This window comes from Osmerus eperlanus, chromosome 2, assembly GCF_963692335.1.
Source record: "Osmerus eperlanus chromosome 2, fOsmEpe2.1, whole genome shotgun sequence".
In the NCBI taxonomy this organism is placed as follows: domain Eukaryota; kingdom Metazoa; phylum Chordata; class Actinopteri; order Osmeriformes; family Osmeridae; genus Osmerus; species Osmerus eperlanus.
The window spans coordinates 17192845-17205730 of NC_085019.1; the positions used below are offsets into that span (position 1 = coordinate 17192845).

The following is a 12886-nucleotide window of genomic DNA, read 5'->3' on the forward strand; positions in this document are numbered from 1 at the left end:
TATAGGGACCAACCAACTGCATAGCCATTCTGCCATCTCACCAGCCACACAATTGTACTCTCCTGGCCTTGTCTTCTACTGTGCAGCGCCTTCTGCAAACTCAGACTGTTGTACAGGTAACAATCCTGTCTTTTCCGAAAAGTCCCGAACACATCAAGCGCAGTATGTCCCAATACTCAGCCGGGTGTTCCCATCATGCATTCCTCATTCAGTCCACTGTGACAGGACGGCATTGTCCTCAGGTTATTTTCAGAGTGAGATCGCTCACCAGCACCAGCTTGAAAATACTGTTTACTTCTCACACTTGTCCACTTCCCTAAAGTACTGTAGATTTAAGGGCTGAGAATTGTTGTAAGAAATGACTTTCATAGACAGTCTGGAATAGCAGTTTATTGGAATATATCGCCTATTAGTACATTATAATGTCATTTGATTGTATGTATTTTACAATATGTGCAAGTTTACAACAACCACTCCAAATGTATTCAGAGAAATCGCAAAAAAGATGTGTTAAGGCTCATGTTTAGCTAGCAGTTTAACCTTTCAAATAAAAATAAATTCTACTTAGCACAAAAAGGTATTGTGTTTTGGTAGTTATTGATGTGGAGCTACTTTATATTTTCATGTGAAGTTCACCAAAATGGTTATTCTACAACTTTATTCATTTTGGACAATCACAGTACAGTACCTATCCAGGATTAGATAGGTGTTAGAAAATAAACAGGATCCTTCATTACAATGGCACATCAGTTCAAAGAATGGGAAGTTGATTTGGAATTGGGTAAATGCATGGTTTTAGTGCACTGATCGACCCTGTATCTATCAATCTCCCTCATCCACCCCCTTATCACCTTAACTATGGAGTCAGATGCCTGAGCGGTTAAGGAGTTGGGCTATTAATAAGAAGGTTGCCGGTTTGATTCCTGGTCAAGCTAAATGACATTGTGTCCTTGGGCAAGGCACTTTACCCTACTTGCTTCGGGGGGAATGTCCCTGTACTTACTGTAAGTCGCTCTGGATAAGAGTGTCTGCTAAATGAAATGTAAATGTAACTACCATTTTCTGTTCCCTGGTGAGTTCATAGTTTGCCTTCCTGAAAAGGTATTTCTCATTGTTATGTCTGCAGGATGCAGATCCAGGTCAGTCCAAGTACTTCTCAGCACACATGATTTGACAGTACATAAGTAGGGAAAAGACCAAGGCCAGGATCTACAGAGCAGAAAAAGGGTTTCACATGGGTGTCAGTCTGGAGAGTCTCCTGAGTGGGTTTGAAATGTAAAGTTTGAAAAAGTCACAGCTAACTATGCACTGGTCCTATCCTGCCCCTTAGATGGTACTCCCACTGTCACCCTTTGTGCATTTATGACATTATTTATAAACACACTTTAATTGGTTTTACAACACATAAAATACTTACATTTTAACAACTGTGCTGCTGTTACTGTAATCAAGTAACAGCAGAAAATCTATTGATAGAATTTTACCTAATTCTTTACATGTCGAGTACACTAAGAATCTCAAATCAGTCATGATACCCCTGTCTAGGTTAATTAAACTAAAAACCTAATCTTCTGATATGCTAACAATTTATGACAAGGTATATTCTCCCAGATATCTATTACTGTATGGAATTTGTGAGATTACCTGAATGATGCTGATGCAAACTCCAAACATTAGAACGGAGGGGATGTTGTCCAAGAGCCACTGTCTGGCCTTCTGATAACACGGCTAAGAGGAGGGGACATAACATCTTAGAGTTGGAGTCAGGGAAAGATTAGGAAATTCAATTGGAGGTGGGAAAGACACAAAGACAAATGGAGAAAGGGATCTTATATTTGGCGAAAGACTAAAAGGCAGAATATGGGTCAGAACAGTGAGTATGAGGAACAGAGACAAGGAAGGAAAGCATATGGAAATGTGTAGAGAAGATGGGGAAAATATAAAAATTGTGTTAAGAGGACAGAATAAGGTGTCGCAATCAATTAAATGATATTTGTATAGAGATAGGGTGGTAACGGGAGAGGGGGAAATTTTGTTGTTGAAAGACCATGGTCAAAAAAACTGCATCGTCCCAAGAGGGTCATTTTACAAATCATTTTAAATGTGAACACGAACACACACATATGGACAAAATCTGGACTTTTAAGACACATCTGGAAGTCAGGAAAGCATCTTAAAGGATAAATAGCGTAATCTTGACCTCAACCAACATATTGCTCCTCCGTTTTTAAGGGACTGACCTCACTCCATCCGTCATCACATTGCTCTGTCCTAACGGAGCAACAAGATGAAGGGAGGGTTCCGTTTGTCACCAAGTACCAATCTGTCTTGTTTGTCACGCCACAGCACTTGAACTGCAAGAAAAACATTAAGATAATAAGATTATTAAGCATACTTCTCATACCCAAATGTCATAAACAAACCATTTTAATTACATATTGAATATGAAGGAATTCATTTGTTGTCAAGCAATGCAAGTGATTTAATGCTCATAGAATCTGCATTTATCAGACAAACAGGACCAGCACCACATTCAGTCCAGTTGATCCTCACCATTTTTTGAACATTGTCCCATGACTTCCTCAGTCCTTCATCAAACATTCCCTTCTTTAACTCATCCTGGGCATGGGTGTCTAGCTAAAAAGTGGTTAAATGTAACAACAATCAAGGACAGAACATGTTTGCAATGGTATTGTATTTCAATACATACACAGGGAAATTGTGAGGGTGTGATTGCGGCTGCCCCAGTTGCCCATAATCTCTTGCTGTTTACTAATATCAACAATTCAGTGTTTTTACTTCGGTTTTAGAAGAAAGGAAATTGATTAAGCTTGTCAAAACTAGTCCCTTTTAATTGTTATGTGGTTACTAGGATTATAATTTCTGGAGAGCAAGCAATATCCTCATATTAGTTGCCTTGCATTTGAAATTAGACTTGTTATGAAAATGACACAAAACATTTCTTCCAATTGATAGATGACCCATATATACAATGTACTAATCCATAGCGACAGAAAGCTAGCCCATAGTAACCAAAATTTTGAGGGAAAGTTATTTTAAGAACATGTTTTCCCTACTTGCAAAACAAAAACAACCATTTCAATAGGTAATTCGTCAAAATAAAATTCCAGCAAACTAGTTATGCCAACTAGTTTTCCATGGTAGGATTTCAGCTACCAAGACAATATAAAGTGGATATTTTATTTATTTCATTATCATTAGCCTTATATTAATCACAGGATTAAGTGTTCCCCGCAAAGTATATCAGATTTACACATACAAATACCAAGAATTTAAAGAAGCTCACTTTTGAATCCTGTCAGGACAAGTTTAAAGTTCAGTTTTATTTGTAACAACTACAGGTACATTGACATTATTTTGTTCTGCTTCTCTTGACAATCTTGCCCGGGGCGCCAAATGTGCTAGGACCACCACTGCCAATGGAACAAAGGACTCTCAGCCAATTACAGACTTCTTAAAATGGGAAAGCCCCAGTGCCACATTTGGGATGGTATTCACTCAAGGATTGGCCCTAATTTGAGTGACAGATTGTTTCACCAGTTGAAAAACTAATCTGGGACTAGTAAGGGAGTGACAAAAATGTACTGACGTCGTTTGGCTTCATAGACGTATATACAGTAGACACAGCGAATCTGCTCTTTAAAGATGGCGTCCCCATTCATTTCTAAGGAAAGTGCTCAGTGGCGCTGTAAGGCAAGTGAGAGCGCGAAATGGACCGCGCCATCTTTCCATATCCGGCTCGTCTGGTCTTGGCAAAACAGTGGCTCGTCTTGTTCCGAATCAGAGACTCGTGCACGCTTGCAACTAGCTGTACACGTCATACTTTGCGACAACCAGTCACGAGCCTATGAGCTAAGGCATTGCAGTAGAGTTAAAAAACTGGCAAAATGGGGTACAAGTCCGATCAAGAAGCAGATACATCATGTGACCTTTACGAAAATCAATGCTATTAGTACTGTATAGTATTCTTTTCACTTGGTTTTTAGAAATGTAGGCCTATTCTAGATTAAACATACGTTCCAGATACGACTCAGACTCACCAAATATACGTTGTTCTTTTTGCTTTGTGTTTTTAGTATGACTGCTTAAGTATTGTGTTAAACTGCAAACTTGAATATCTGGCTCCGTCGTTGTTCTAGCTCGGCAAAGCAAGCTAAGTTAAATAGGCCTATATATATGTTACTATTATGATGATGATGACTGTTGCTTTACTATTACTAGCTTACTGTTATTGTTAATGCCATCATTCATCATCCCTGCTCTCCTCTCTCTGTCCCCCCCCCACACACATCCCTTGTGGTGTGGGGGGTTGGAGTTGTCAGCACCTGCCTGGTCGTCGGTCGGCCAACGCTGGACCTGGTCGCGAGTCTCCCGGTCCTGTCCTACATCTATAAAGTTGAACAATGGATTTTGGTGTTTCAAAACCCATCGACACTGTATGACTATGTTTAGCCTGTGTTCTGCTCCTCTCTCTCACCAACCGTCTCTGGAGGAGGGGATCCCTCTCTGAATTGCTCCTCCCAAGGTTTCTTCCATTTTTTCTCCTGTTGAGAGTTTTTCTGGGAGTTTTTCCTTGTCTTCCTTGAGGGTTTAGGTTGGTTGAGGGGCAGTTCTATGTGCGTATGTGAAGCCCTCTGTGACATGCTTGCGTGTAAAAAGGGCTATACAAATACATTTGATTTGATCATTGTGGTGTTAACTGACATAACGTTGCATAACAATATTGTGGTTATCAGACATGATTTATTCGTCTTCGTCTTTGCTCCAGAAGAACATCTATAAGGACGCCTTAACATGCCACGATATCACTAATTATATTAACCTATAATTACGTTTGTCATGCCATGACCATAATGTTCATTACAAAATTGTTAAATCTGCTTTACAATAACGGAAATAAACTCTATAAACAACCGTCATGTATGTGTGCAACCATTTGTAAAACTGGCTACAGCAACTGTAGATGATCAAGCCCTTTATCCTTGTGCTCATTCAGCTCCAGGTAAATCGGTGATCGGCTGATATTCCCATTTGTGCTCGTGCCCTGTGAATATGGAGTAATCCCGCGAGCACAGTTCCAGGCAACTTTTCTTGACGTAAGCAAATAAATGGGGTGCTAGTTTACCCATTTAGGATTGGTTTCAAATTTAGCAAAGATCTGCAAAACATTTTCTATGAAAAATGTAGTAGTATGAGCCAGGTTCGAGAATAGAACAACATTTTTGCAGGGCTGAAAGATTTCGTAAAATAAGCTAATTGCGATAATTTGACTAATATTGCAATTGCGATTTAATATGTGATTATTATCATTTATTATTAATAAATATAGATATATACTACTGATCTCCAGTCAGCAACATAACACACAAAGTTCAAAAAAAAGAAAAAGTAAGGAAAACATACTGCCTGTACCTCTTTGAAAATAGTTTGGTATATCAAAGCTAAACCTAGGCTAATAACATGTGCGTTGCACTTTCTTAACGTTTTGGAAAAAAAACTGTGGGGGCCGTCGGAAATATTTAGAACATCTAAAGGTTGAATCTTAAAAGAAAAGGAAACACTGTCTGAACATTTCTGATCCAGTCAGTAGCCTAACAGAAACAGTATGGCACTGACAGCCATAGTGATCCTACTGTATGTGTATCACCGAGGGGCATCATATCTTTCGTGATGAACGCTGTTACTGCTTGAGTAATTTCGTACATGAATATGGAGTTAGGCTTTGAAACATTTCGATCAGTGATCCTGTCGGGTGTTATTTGGCTTATTTGACACATTGGTGTTTAGCATTTTAGCTATGCATCCACATGGCTTTGTGGTGTTTTTTTAGGGCCGAATTAGGTTGGTAGTGTTGCCGTGAGGTAGCAACGTTAACCAGGCAGGTTTTGCACAATACTTGATACTGCGCAGCACCTTTTTTAAAGGCAAAATTAGCAAAGTATCTGTAGTGTCAGGTTCTGTCGAGCCTGAGGACATCGTACAGGTCAAGGTAAAGTGTAACATGCAAAGTTGATCCTTTGTCTGCAAACTACTCTCGCTTGTCACGTGACCAAAGTAAAATCGCAGCGTTTGCGATTACAAAATCTTGTTTCGTCACATCGCGATATTATCACAAATGCAATTAATCATTCAGCCCTAATTGGGGGAGATAGTTTTGGATAAGTTGACTTGAGTTAATAGAATAAAATCGACCGGACGAGAAGGGTACCTAATCGGAAATGCAATACCACCAACATCCACCGGGATCATTGCCTCAAGCCGAGGAGCGAGGGGTGGGGGTCTGTTTGGCTTCCTAAACAGCTGTGGAATTCAGTTTTTCTTACCCATGTCGCATACAGTGTTACAGTGAGCTACACTGGTTTAAAACTACATGTAATAATAATTTCACCAATGAATTGTTTCCGCAGAACGTTTGTCCTCCATAATGTACCATTTTGCTCACCTGGACTGGAGAGAAGCCGGCTGTGTTACGTTTTGCTCCTAGCTCTAGCTTCAGACCTGACCCCCTGACCAGTAAGTAAGTTGTACAGCTGAGCTAACTAGACTACCGCTGTGTTGGGGACAAGGTGTTGATATTACAGCCTGGAAACATAGCTAGCTACATGTTATCAACCTGGCCATTGCCTGTGGTGCCATTTTAATTATTTTAATCTCCCAGAAGTTAACAAGCTCCTAAACTGATGTTCTACTAGGTCAGGGGTCCCCAAAGTTTTTTCTGCAAGGGCCAAATAATTTTTCCTTTCTTTAATGTGGGGCCGGATCGGTCTGTCACAGGAAATTACATGGGCCGGAGCAAGGCCGTAGCCATGGAGTCAACATTGGGGGGGATGAAATCGGCTGGGGAGTCTGAGGGTCCCAACCTAAGAACTTGAAGAAAAAAAAATTAATATTTCATTGCCTGTCGTAGTGTAGGACATTTATATTTTATTTATATCAATATATTGGGCGGGACATTTTGACCAGATTTGAATATTGGGCCGGAGTGTCACCAGTGTGTACCAGTATTATTGTGGAGATTTTATTATGATTTGAAATGTATGAATTATGCTAGATTAGTTTATTATTTTGTTATGTACCGTACATCAAATCAAAATGTATTTGTATAGCCCTTTTACACGCAAGCATGTCACAGAGGGCTTCACATACGCCCACAGAACTGCCCCTCAACCGACCTAAACCCTCAAGGAAGACAAGGAAAAACTCCCAGAAAAACTCACTGCAGGAGAAAAAATTGTACATCCGTACATATCAAGGGATATATAGCCTATTAAAAGAGCATTATTACTATCGTAATGACCTTTTTTCATATTCATTGCTATTGAAATCAAAACATGCACATTAATCAGTGTACATTTTTATTTATTTTTATATATATATATAAAAAAAAAAGTATCTGGCATTGTTCAGAGGGTCGGTCCATATGCGTTGGCGGGCCGTAGTTTGGGGACCCCTGTACTAGGTAATCGCGGGCAGGTTGTGACGTTGTAGCGTTAGTGACGTTTGTGACTGTGGCAAGCTAGTTTGCTCCTGTAACTTCACTTTTTGCAACAAAAACATAAATTATGACAAGCAACGTAATCTCTATATTTGTTTATTAACACAGGTGCTTGATTTTGAACATCTTCAGAATCTTAATGTCAGGGTTGTCAAATGTTAGTGGGTGAGCTGTATTTTTGTGAGTGAGCAGAGGAGGCTGTAGATGAAATGGCCAACTCACCTCTTTGCGAAATATGTGCAGGACTAGCGTCAGAGTCACCTCCGTCAGCACCAGGAGCAAGAGGATGACAAAGAACTGAGTAAAGAGTGCAAAAGAAAGTGGAATTAAAGAATATGGGTTGGGAAATACATTTAACTGTATCCAAACTAAACTCTCAGTAATCTGCTATTCATGGGATGTCATCTTTTTTTTATCCACATGCTGACTTCTTACCGTCATCAATAGACAGCGCTGCTCTTTCAGGGCACCAAGGCAACCCAGGAAGCCTGTTACCATAGTGACGCCCCCGGCAACCAGTAATAGATTGGCAGCTGAAAGGGAGGGGAAGGACACTGGCAGGGAGGAGAACTCCGCCTGGGTGAAGGAGAGCCACACCCCTACACCAAACAGACCACACCCTCCTAGCTGGGAATAGACAGATGGTGTGTTCGACATCGGCTGCATGAAACAACGAGAGTTGCCACTTGCAGTCGGGGAGCAGTTAAAAGTCGGACATTCCTGCTTCTCGTGGTTTGCTGCGTTAAGGTCAGTCATGGCCGATCAAGTGCTGTTTGCTTACTTTATCGCTGATGAACTGCATTGTCACCAATTTCATTGTTTTCGCATTCGAACTTGCACGAACCAGTGCACTGAAATTTGTCATTTTATGTAATCGGCTATGTTAAACTCTGTCTCCAATCTGCAGATCGATAATAGGCCTACAACCAGCACTCAACTAAACTTAGTCTTTCCATTAGTGAAGAGGCGGACTAAAACACTTTCTTCAACAACTTAGGCTATTGCAGTCTGTCAATAAAGACAAATATTCTATTCAATTGTACTGTTTGGTCCGGATTTGAGCATTGGCGAAACTGAAGGTTTCAGAATAAATACAAAACACACGTCAAAGTTGTCGTGTGTGAGTCTGGCCAATCATGAAATAGCTGTGTTGTCATTAGACAAGTGCAGTTGCTCTTGAGAAAATGTGCTCGGTTACACAGCCGGCAGTTCTTGAGTTGATCTCACGGTACTTTGATGGCATACGTCACAGTGACCTAGCCTCGGCGCCGTCTCAAGTCGGACAGAAAGTCTAACCAGCATTCAGTGTTTCAAGTCAGCCAGCTGCAGACGGCTGTCGGCGCTGCATGAAGTTGAACACACCTACTGATATGAATTTACTCGTAGAAAATATCTGCAGAAGTAGCAACAATATCAGAAAATAGTTGCTGTTCAATGACAATGGCTCAATGACAGTACTTGTTATCTGATATGTTCTACTCTGAGCTAAAATCTGAGTGCATAATCAAGTACTACTTCACCTGCATTATTTTACATATTTGGCAAAAGTCAACCTTAAACTGATTTCCATTCTTATTCGCTGGTTTCCTATACTTTTCAACAAGCAGATATCCAGTTATTGGAGTCTTGTTTCATGAGTCAGGATGTCAGGGACAAGATTGTAGACCTACACAAGGCTGGAATGGGCTACAAGACCATCGCCAAGCAGCTTGGTGAGAAGGTGACAACAGTTGGTGCGATTATTTGCAAATGGAAGAAACACAAAAGAACTGTCAAATCTCCCTCGGTATGGGGCTCCATGCAAGATCTTACCTTGTGGAGTTGCAATGATCATGAGAACGGTGAGGAATTAGCCCAGAACTACACAGGAGGATCTTGTTAATGATCTCAAGGCAGCTGGGACCAAGAAAACAATTGGCAACACATTACGCCGTGAAGGACTGAAATCCTGCAGCGCCCGCAAGGTCCCCCTGCTCAATAAAGCACATTTACAGGCCCGTCTAAAGTTTGCCAATGAACATCTGAATGATTCAGAGCAGAACTGGGTGAAGTGTTTTTGTCAGATGAGACCAAAATCGAGATCTTTGGCATCAACTCAACCCGCCGAGTTTGGAGGAGGAGGAATGCTGCCTATGACCCCAAGAACACCATCCCCACCGTCACACACAGAGATGGAAACATTAACATGCTTTGGGGGTGTTTTTCGGCTAAGGGGACCGGACAACTTCACTGCATAAAAGGGACAATGGACGGGCCATGTACCGTCAAATCGTGGGTGAGAACTTCCTTCCCTCAGCCAGGGCATTGAAAATGGGTCGTGGATGGGTATTCCAGCATGACAATGACCCAAAACACATGGCCAAGGCAACAAAGGAGTGGTTGCACATTAAGGTCCTGGAGTGGCCTAGCCAGTCTCCAGACCGTAATCCCATAGAACAGGGGTCACTAATTGGCGGACCGTGGTCCGGACCCAGGCGGTTCCCTATCCGGACCCGGACCTATAACCGATATATTATTATGGAATTAATTCATTTTGACGGAACGTTTCCATTTTAACCGGCACATCTTTTTGTTCCAACTAAATGTGGTTTCTATCTTACTTGTCCAATACAAAGGTCCAATCAGGAGCTTTAATAACTGTAATCACCATGACAACTCACTCACTGAAAGTTGGTTGCAACCTCTGTGGGTCAGGTTGTGTGTGTCATTCGCAACAACGCAGGCTAATCGATTTGCTAACAGTACCTGTTTCTTCCTTAGCGAAAAACATGGCGTGCTCTAAACCCGGCGAAAAGTTGATTCCAAAAATACCTAATTTTAGACAAGTATGCATTTGTGCTGCTGGTGGGGCGCACAAAGCCGATGTGTTTAATGAGACGGTTGCCCTTGTCAATATTGGTAGCTAAGGTGAAACGTCACTATCATGGCCGTGGGAACTAGGAGTGCTGTAGCACCCCCTGACAGCACGAGAATTTCCAATGATATGACTTGAAAATTCACCACCGCGGCACAGCCCAGCCCCGCAGTAGCGGACTGGCCATCGGGAGCACCAGGAGAAGAATAACAATGGAAAACCAGGCTAAGAAACGTAAGGGTGGAGCAGAAAAATTAAGAGACAAAAAGACATCACCTTCACTAGACAAGGTTTTACCAATTGAAAAACGGCTATGTTCATTTTACATAAAGCTCAAAAAACTATTTTGTGCTCAAATAAAGGCAAAAAAAATCATCTTGCGTGCTACGCGCGCTCGCATTAAGTATCCTAGCGTTCTCACGAACTAGCATCACATCAAACAGAATGTGCATGACCTATTTTTACTCCCAGTCCATCCCTACCGCCCCGCAACATTAAGATTATATTAAATTAATTTTTTTTCTGGATTTTGTTGTTGTTAATCTGTCTCTCACTGTTCAAATAAACCTACCATAAAAATTATAGACCGATCATTTCTTTGTCAGTGGGCAAACGTACAAAATCAGTAGGGGATCCAAAAATTCCCTCCCTGTATGTTCATGCAGTCCTGGTTTTTCAAAGCCTCCCAAAATGAACAAATACAATACGGTTATAGGTGCTGTACTGTACAGGCATCAACATACCCTGAATTAAAAACAGGACTGCAGCATATAGTATAGTAGACACTGACCCAGAAGATGAGGTTGAAGACAAACATGAGATATTTGACACAGCACAGCCACCTTTGTGAGGCTGACATCCTGAAGAGAGAAAGAGAGAGACACAGAATAATTGACAGATTTCATTAGCTACATATTTTCCCTTGAGAGATTGAGAGAGTGACTGACCAAAAGACAGGATTTCAGTATTTCATTTTAACAGTGGGTGTATTTGTATACTAATTGACATACATTACTGTCCTTCGAGTTAAAATGTATGGCATGTACTTTATTTGTGGTTACGTGTGGGTGAGTGTGGTCATATTAATTGACTTGCAGGGGTATCTTCATCGGCTTGATGTGGTGTGTATGGTATGGGGGAGGGGTTGTAGTGCTGTTGATGTTTTCTGTGCTTTTTTTTTAGGCTTATGTTAAGCCTCTACTTTGGGGGTCCTGTGTGTGCTTGGTCATACATGAGAGCATATATGGATACAATGTGTGCACATATTTGTATTTCTTAATCTTTGTATTTCTTATAGCTGATGTCATCCAGGGTAATGTTCTGCATGGTATCGCTCTGTCCTTTCCTGCTGATAAGACTCTTACTCAGAGTGGTTAAATTAAATGACCTGTTCCTCCCACAGGAAGTGAGGCCGGACAGGAAGGAAAGAACCTCCCTTTTTCTTTTTGTAACTCTTATAACTGATCATTTGGGGCAGTTAACTATGATTGAAGACTGAGGGATTATGACTCGTTACAAAGCTTAAGACATAGCTCAATTCTTTCTTTCTTTGCAATGCCAGTGGGAAACACTGGGTGAAACATTAGAATTTCTCAGCAGCCTTATTGAAATTGAGCCTGAATTATTGGGGAGAAAATTACATTTAAAACACATCACAGAAAGCTGTTAAAGACCTGCTGTACAGAAGTTAAAATCTCCACTTGGTTGGAAGTACTGAATAAACTTCTAACAATGAAAAGATAATTATATCACAATAAGAAAATTGTGCTTCCTTATTTATTTTTACAAGAAGTGAAATGCATGCATATACAAGTACCTGAGGGAATCGATTCCAAAGACTTAACTGATGAGTGAGAGTGAGAAAGGTCTTCTGTTTTGTTCTTGTTTTCTTTCTTTGGTTGGTCCCTGGAGTTTTGATTATTTATAATTTTCTCCCTTTAGAACCCTAAATCACTTCACAAAGAAATAACGCCCACAGTTGACAATTTGAGGTATTCCACAGCCTTTCTCCTTGCTTTTCTCGACTTATGTGTGTGTTGTTCTTAACCTGTAGAAGAACAGAATTGTATTTTTTTTCTCTGTTTTCTCTTTCTCTGTGTTTGTCTCCCTCTTTTCTTTACTAACAACAGAACATTGCCTCCTCTTTCTCCCTCTTCCTATATCTCTCTTGCTGTCTCTTTCTTTCTCCCTCCCTTGCTTACTTCTCAACAACTTCCAGATGTGTCTGTTGCTACCCCACCTCCCTTTTGGTCTGTTTTTCTGTGGTTACTCCCCCCTCCTCGTTGATCCAATTCTTTCAACTCATTATTTTAGTGGTTCCTCCTCCAAAGCTTCTGGCCTTAAAGCCATCCGTCTTTCTCTGTATTATTGTCAAATTTCCCCTTTATATCTCTTTTTCACAATAAATGTTCTATAACTGTTTTTGTGTTCTGCACAGTAGAGATTTTCCCTGTTTCTATATTGTGACATAGCCCCACCCTATAACACACAAACTTCCTTCCCTTCCTGACCAAATG

General features: G+C 40.8%; 1 protein-coding gene across 2 annotated transcripts; it reads right to left on the minus strand.

Moving 5' to 3' along the window:
* Positions 1–370: 370 nt before the first annotated feature.
* On the minus strand, positions 371–12609 carry tspan4b (tetraspanin 4b). 2 transcript variants are annotated; one of them, XR_009928967.1, is made up of 9 exons: positions 12187–12609; positions 11161–11230; positions 7952–8143; positions 7739–7813; positions 2554–2637; positions 2241–2354; positions 1645–1728; positions 1050–1209; positions 371–853 (listed from the first exon to the last, which is right to left on the minus strand). XR_009928967.1 is itself a non-coding variant. In XM_062453113.1 (8 exons), the coding sequence occupies exons 2-8, from the start codon at positions 11227–11229 to the stop codon at positions 1141–1143; spliced, it is 687 nt and encodes a 228-aa protein (XP_062309097.1). In that variant the 5' UTR covers position 11230; positions 12187–12609; the 3' UTR covers positions 371–1140. The 2 variants fall into 2 exon arrangements, 1 of the variants encoding a protein (XP_062309097.1); XM_062453113.1 differs by having other exon boundaries at positions 371–1209.
* Between the last annotated feature and the right edge of the window lie 277 nt (positions 12610–12886).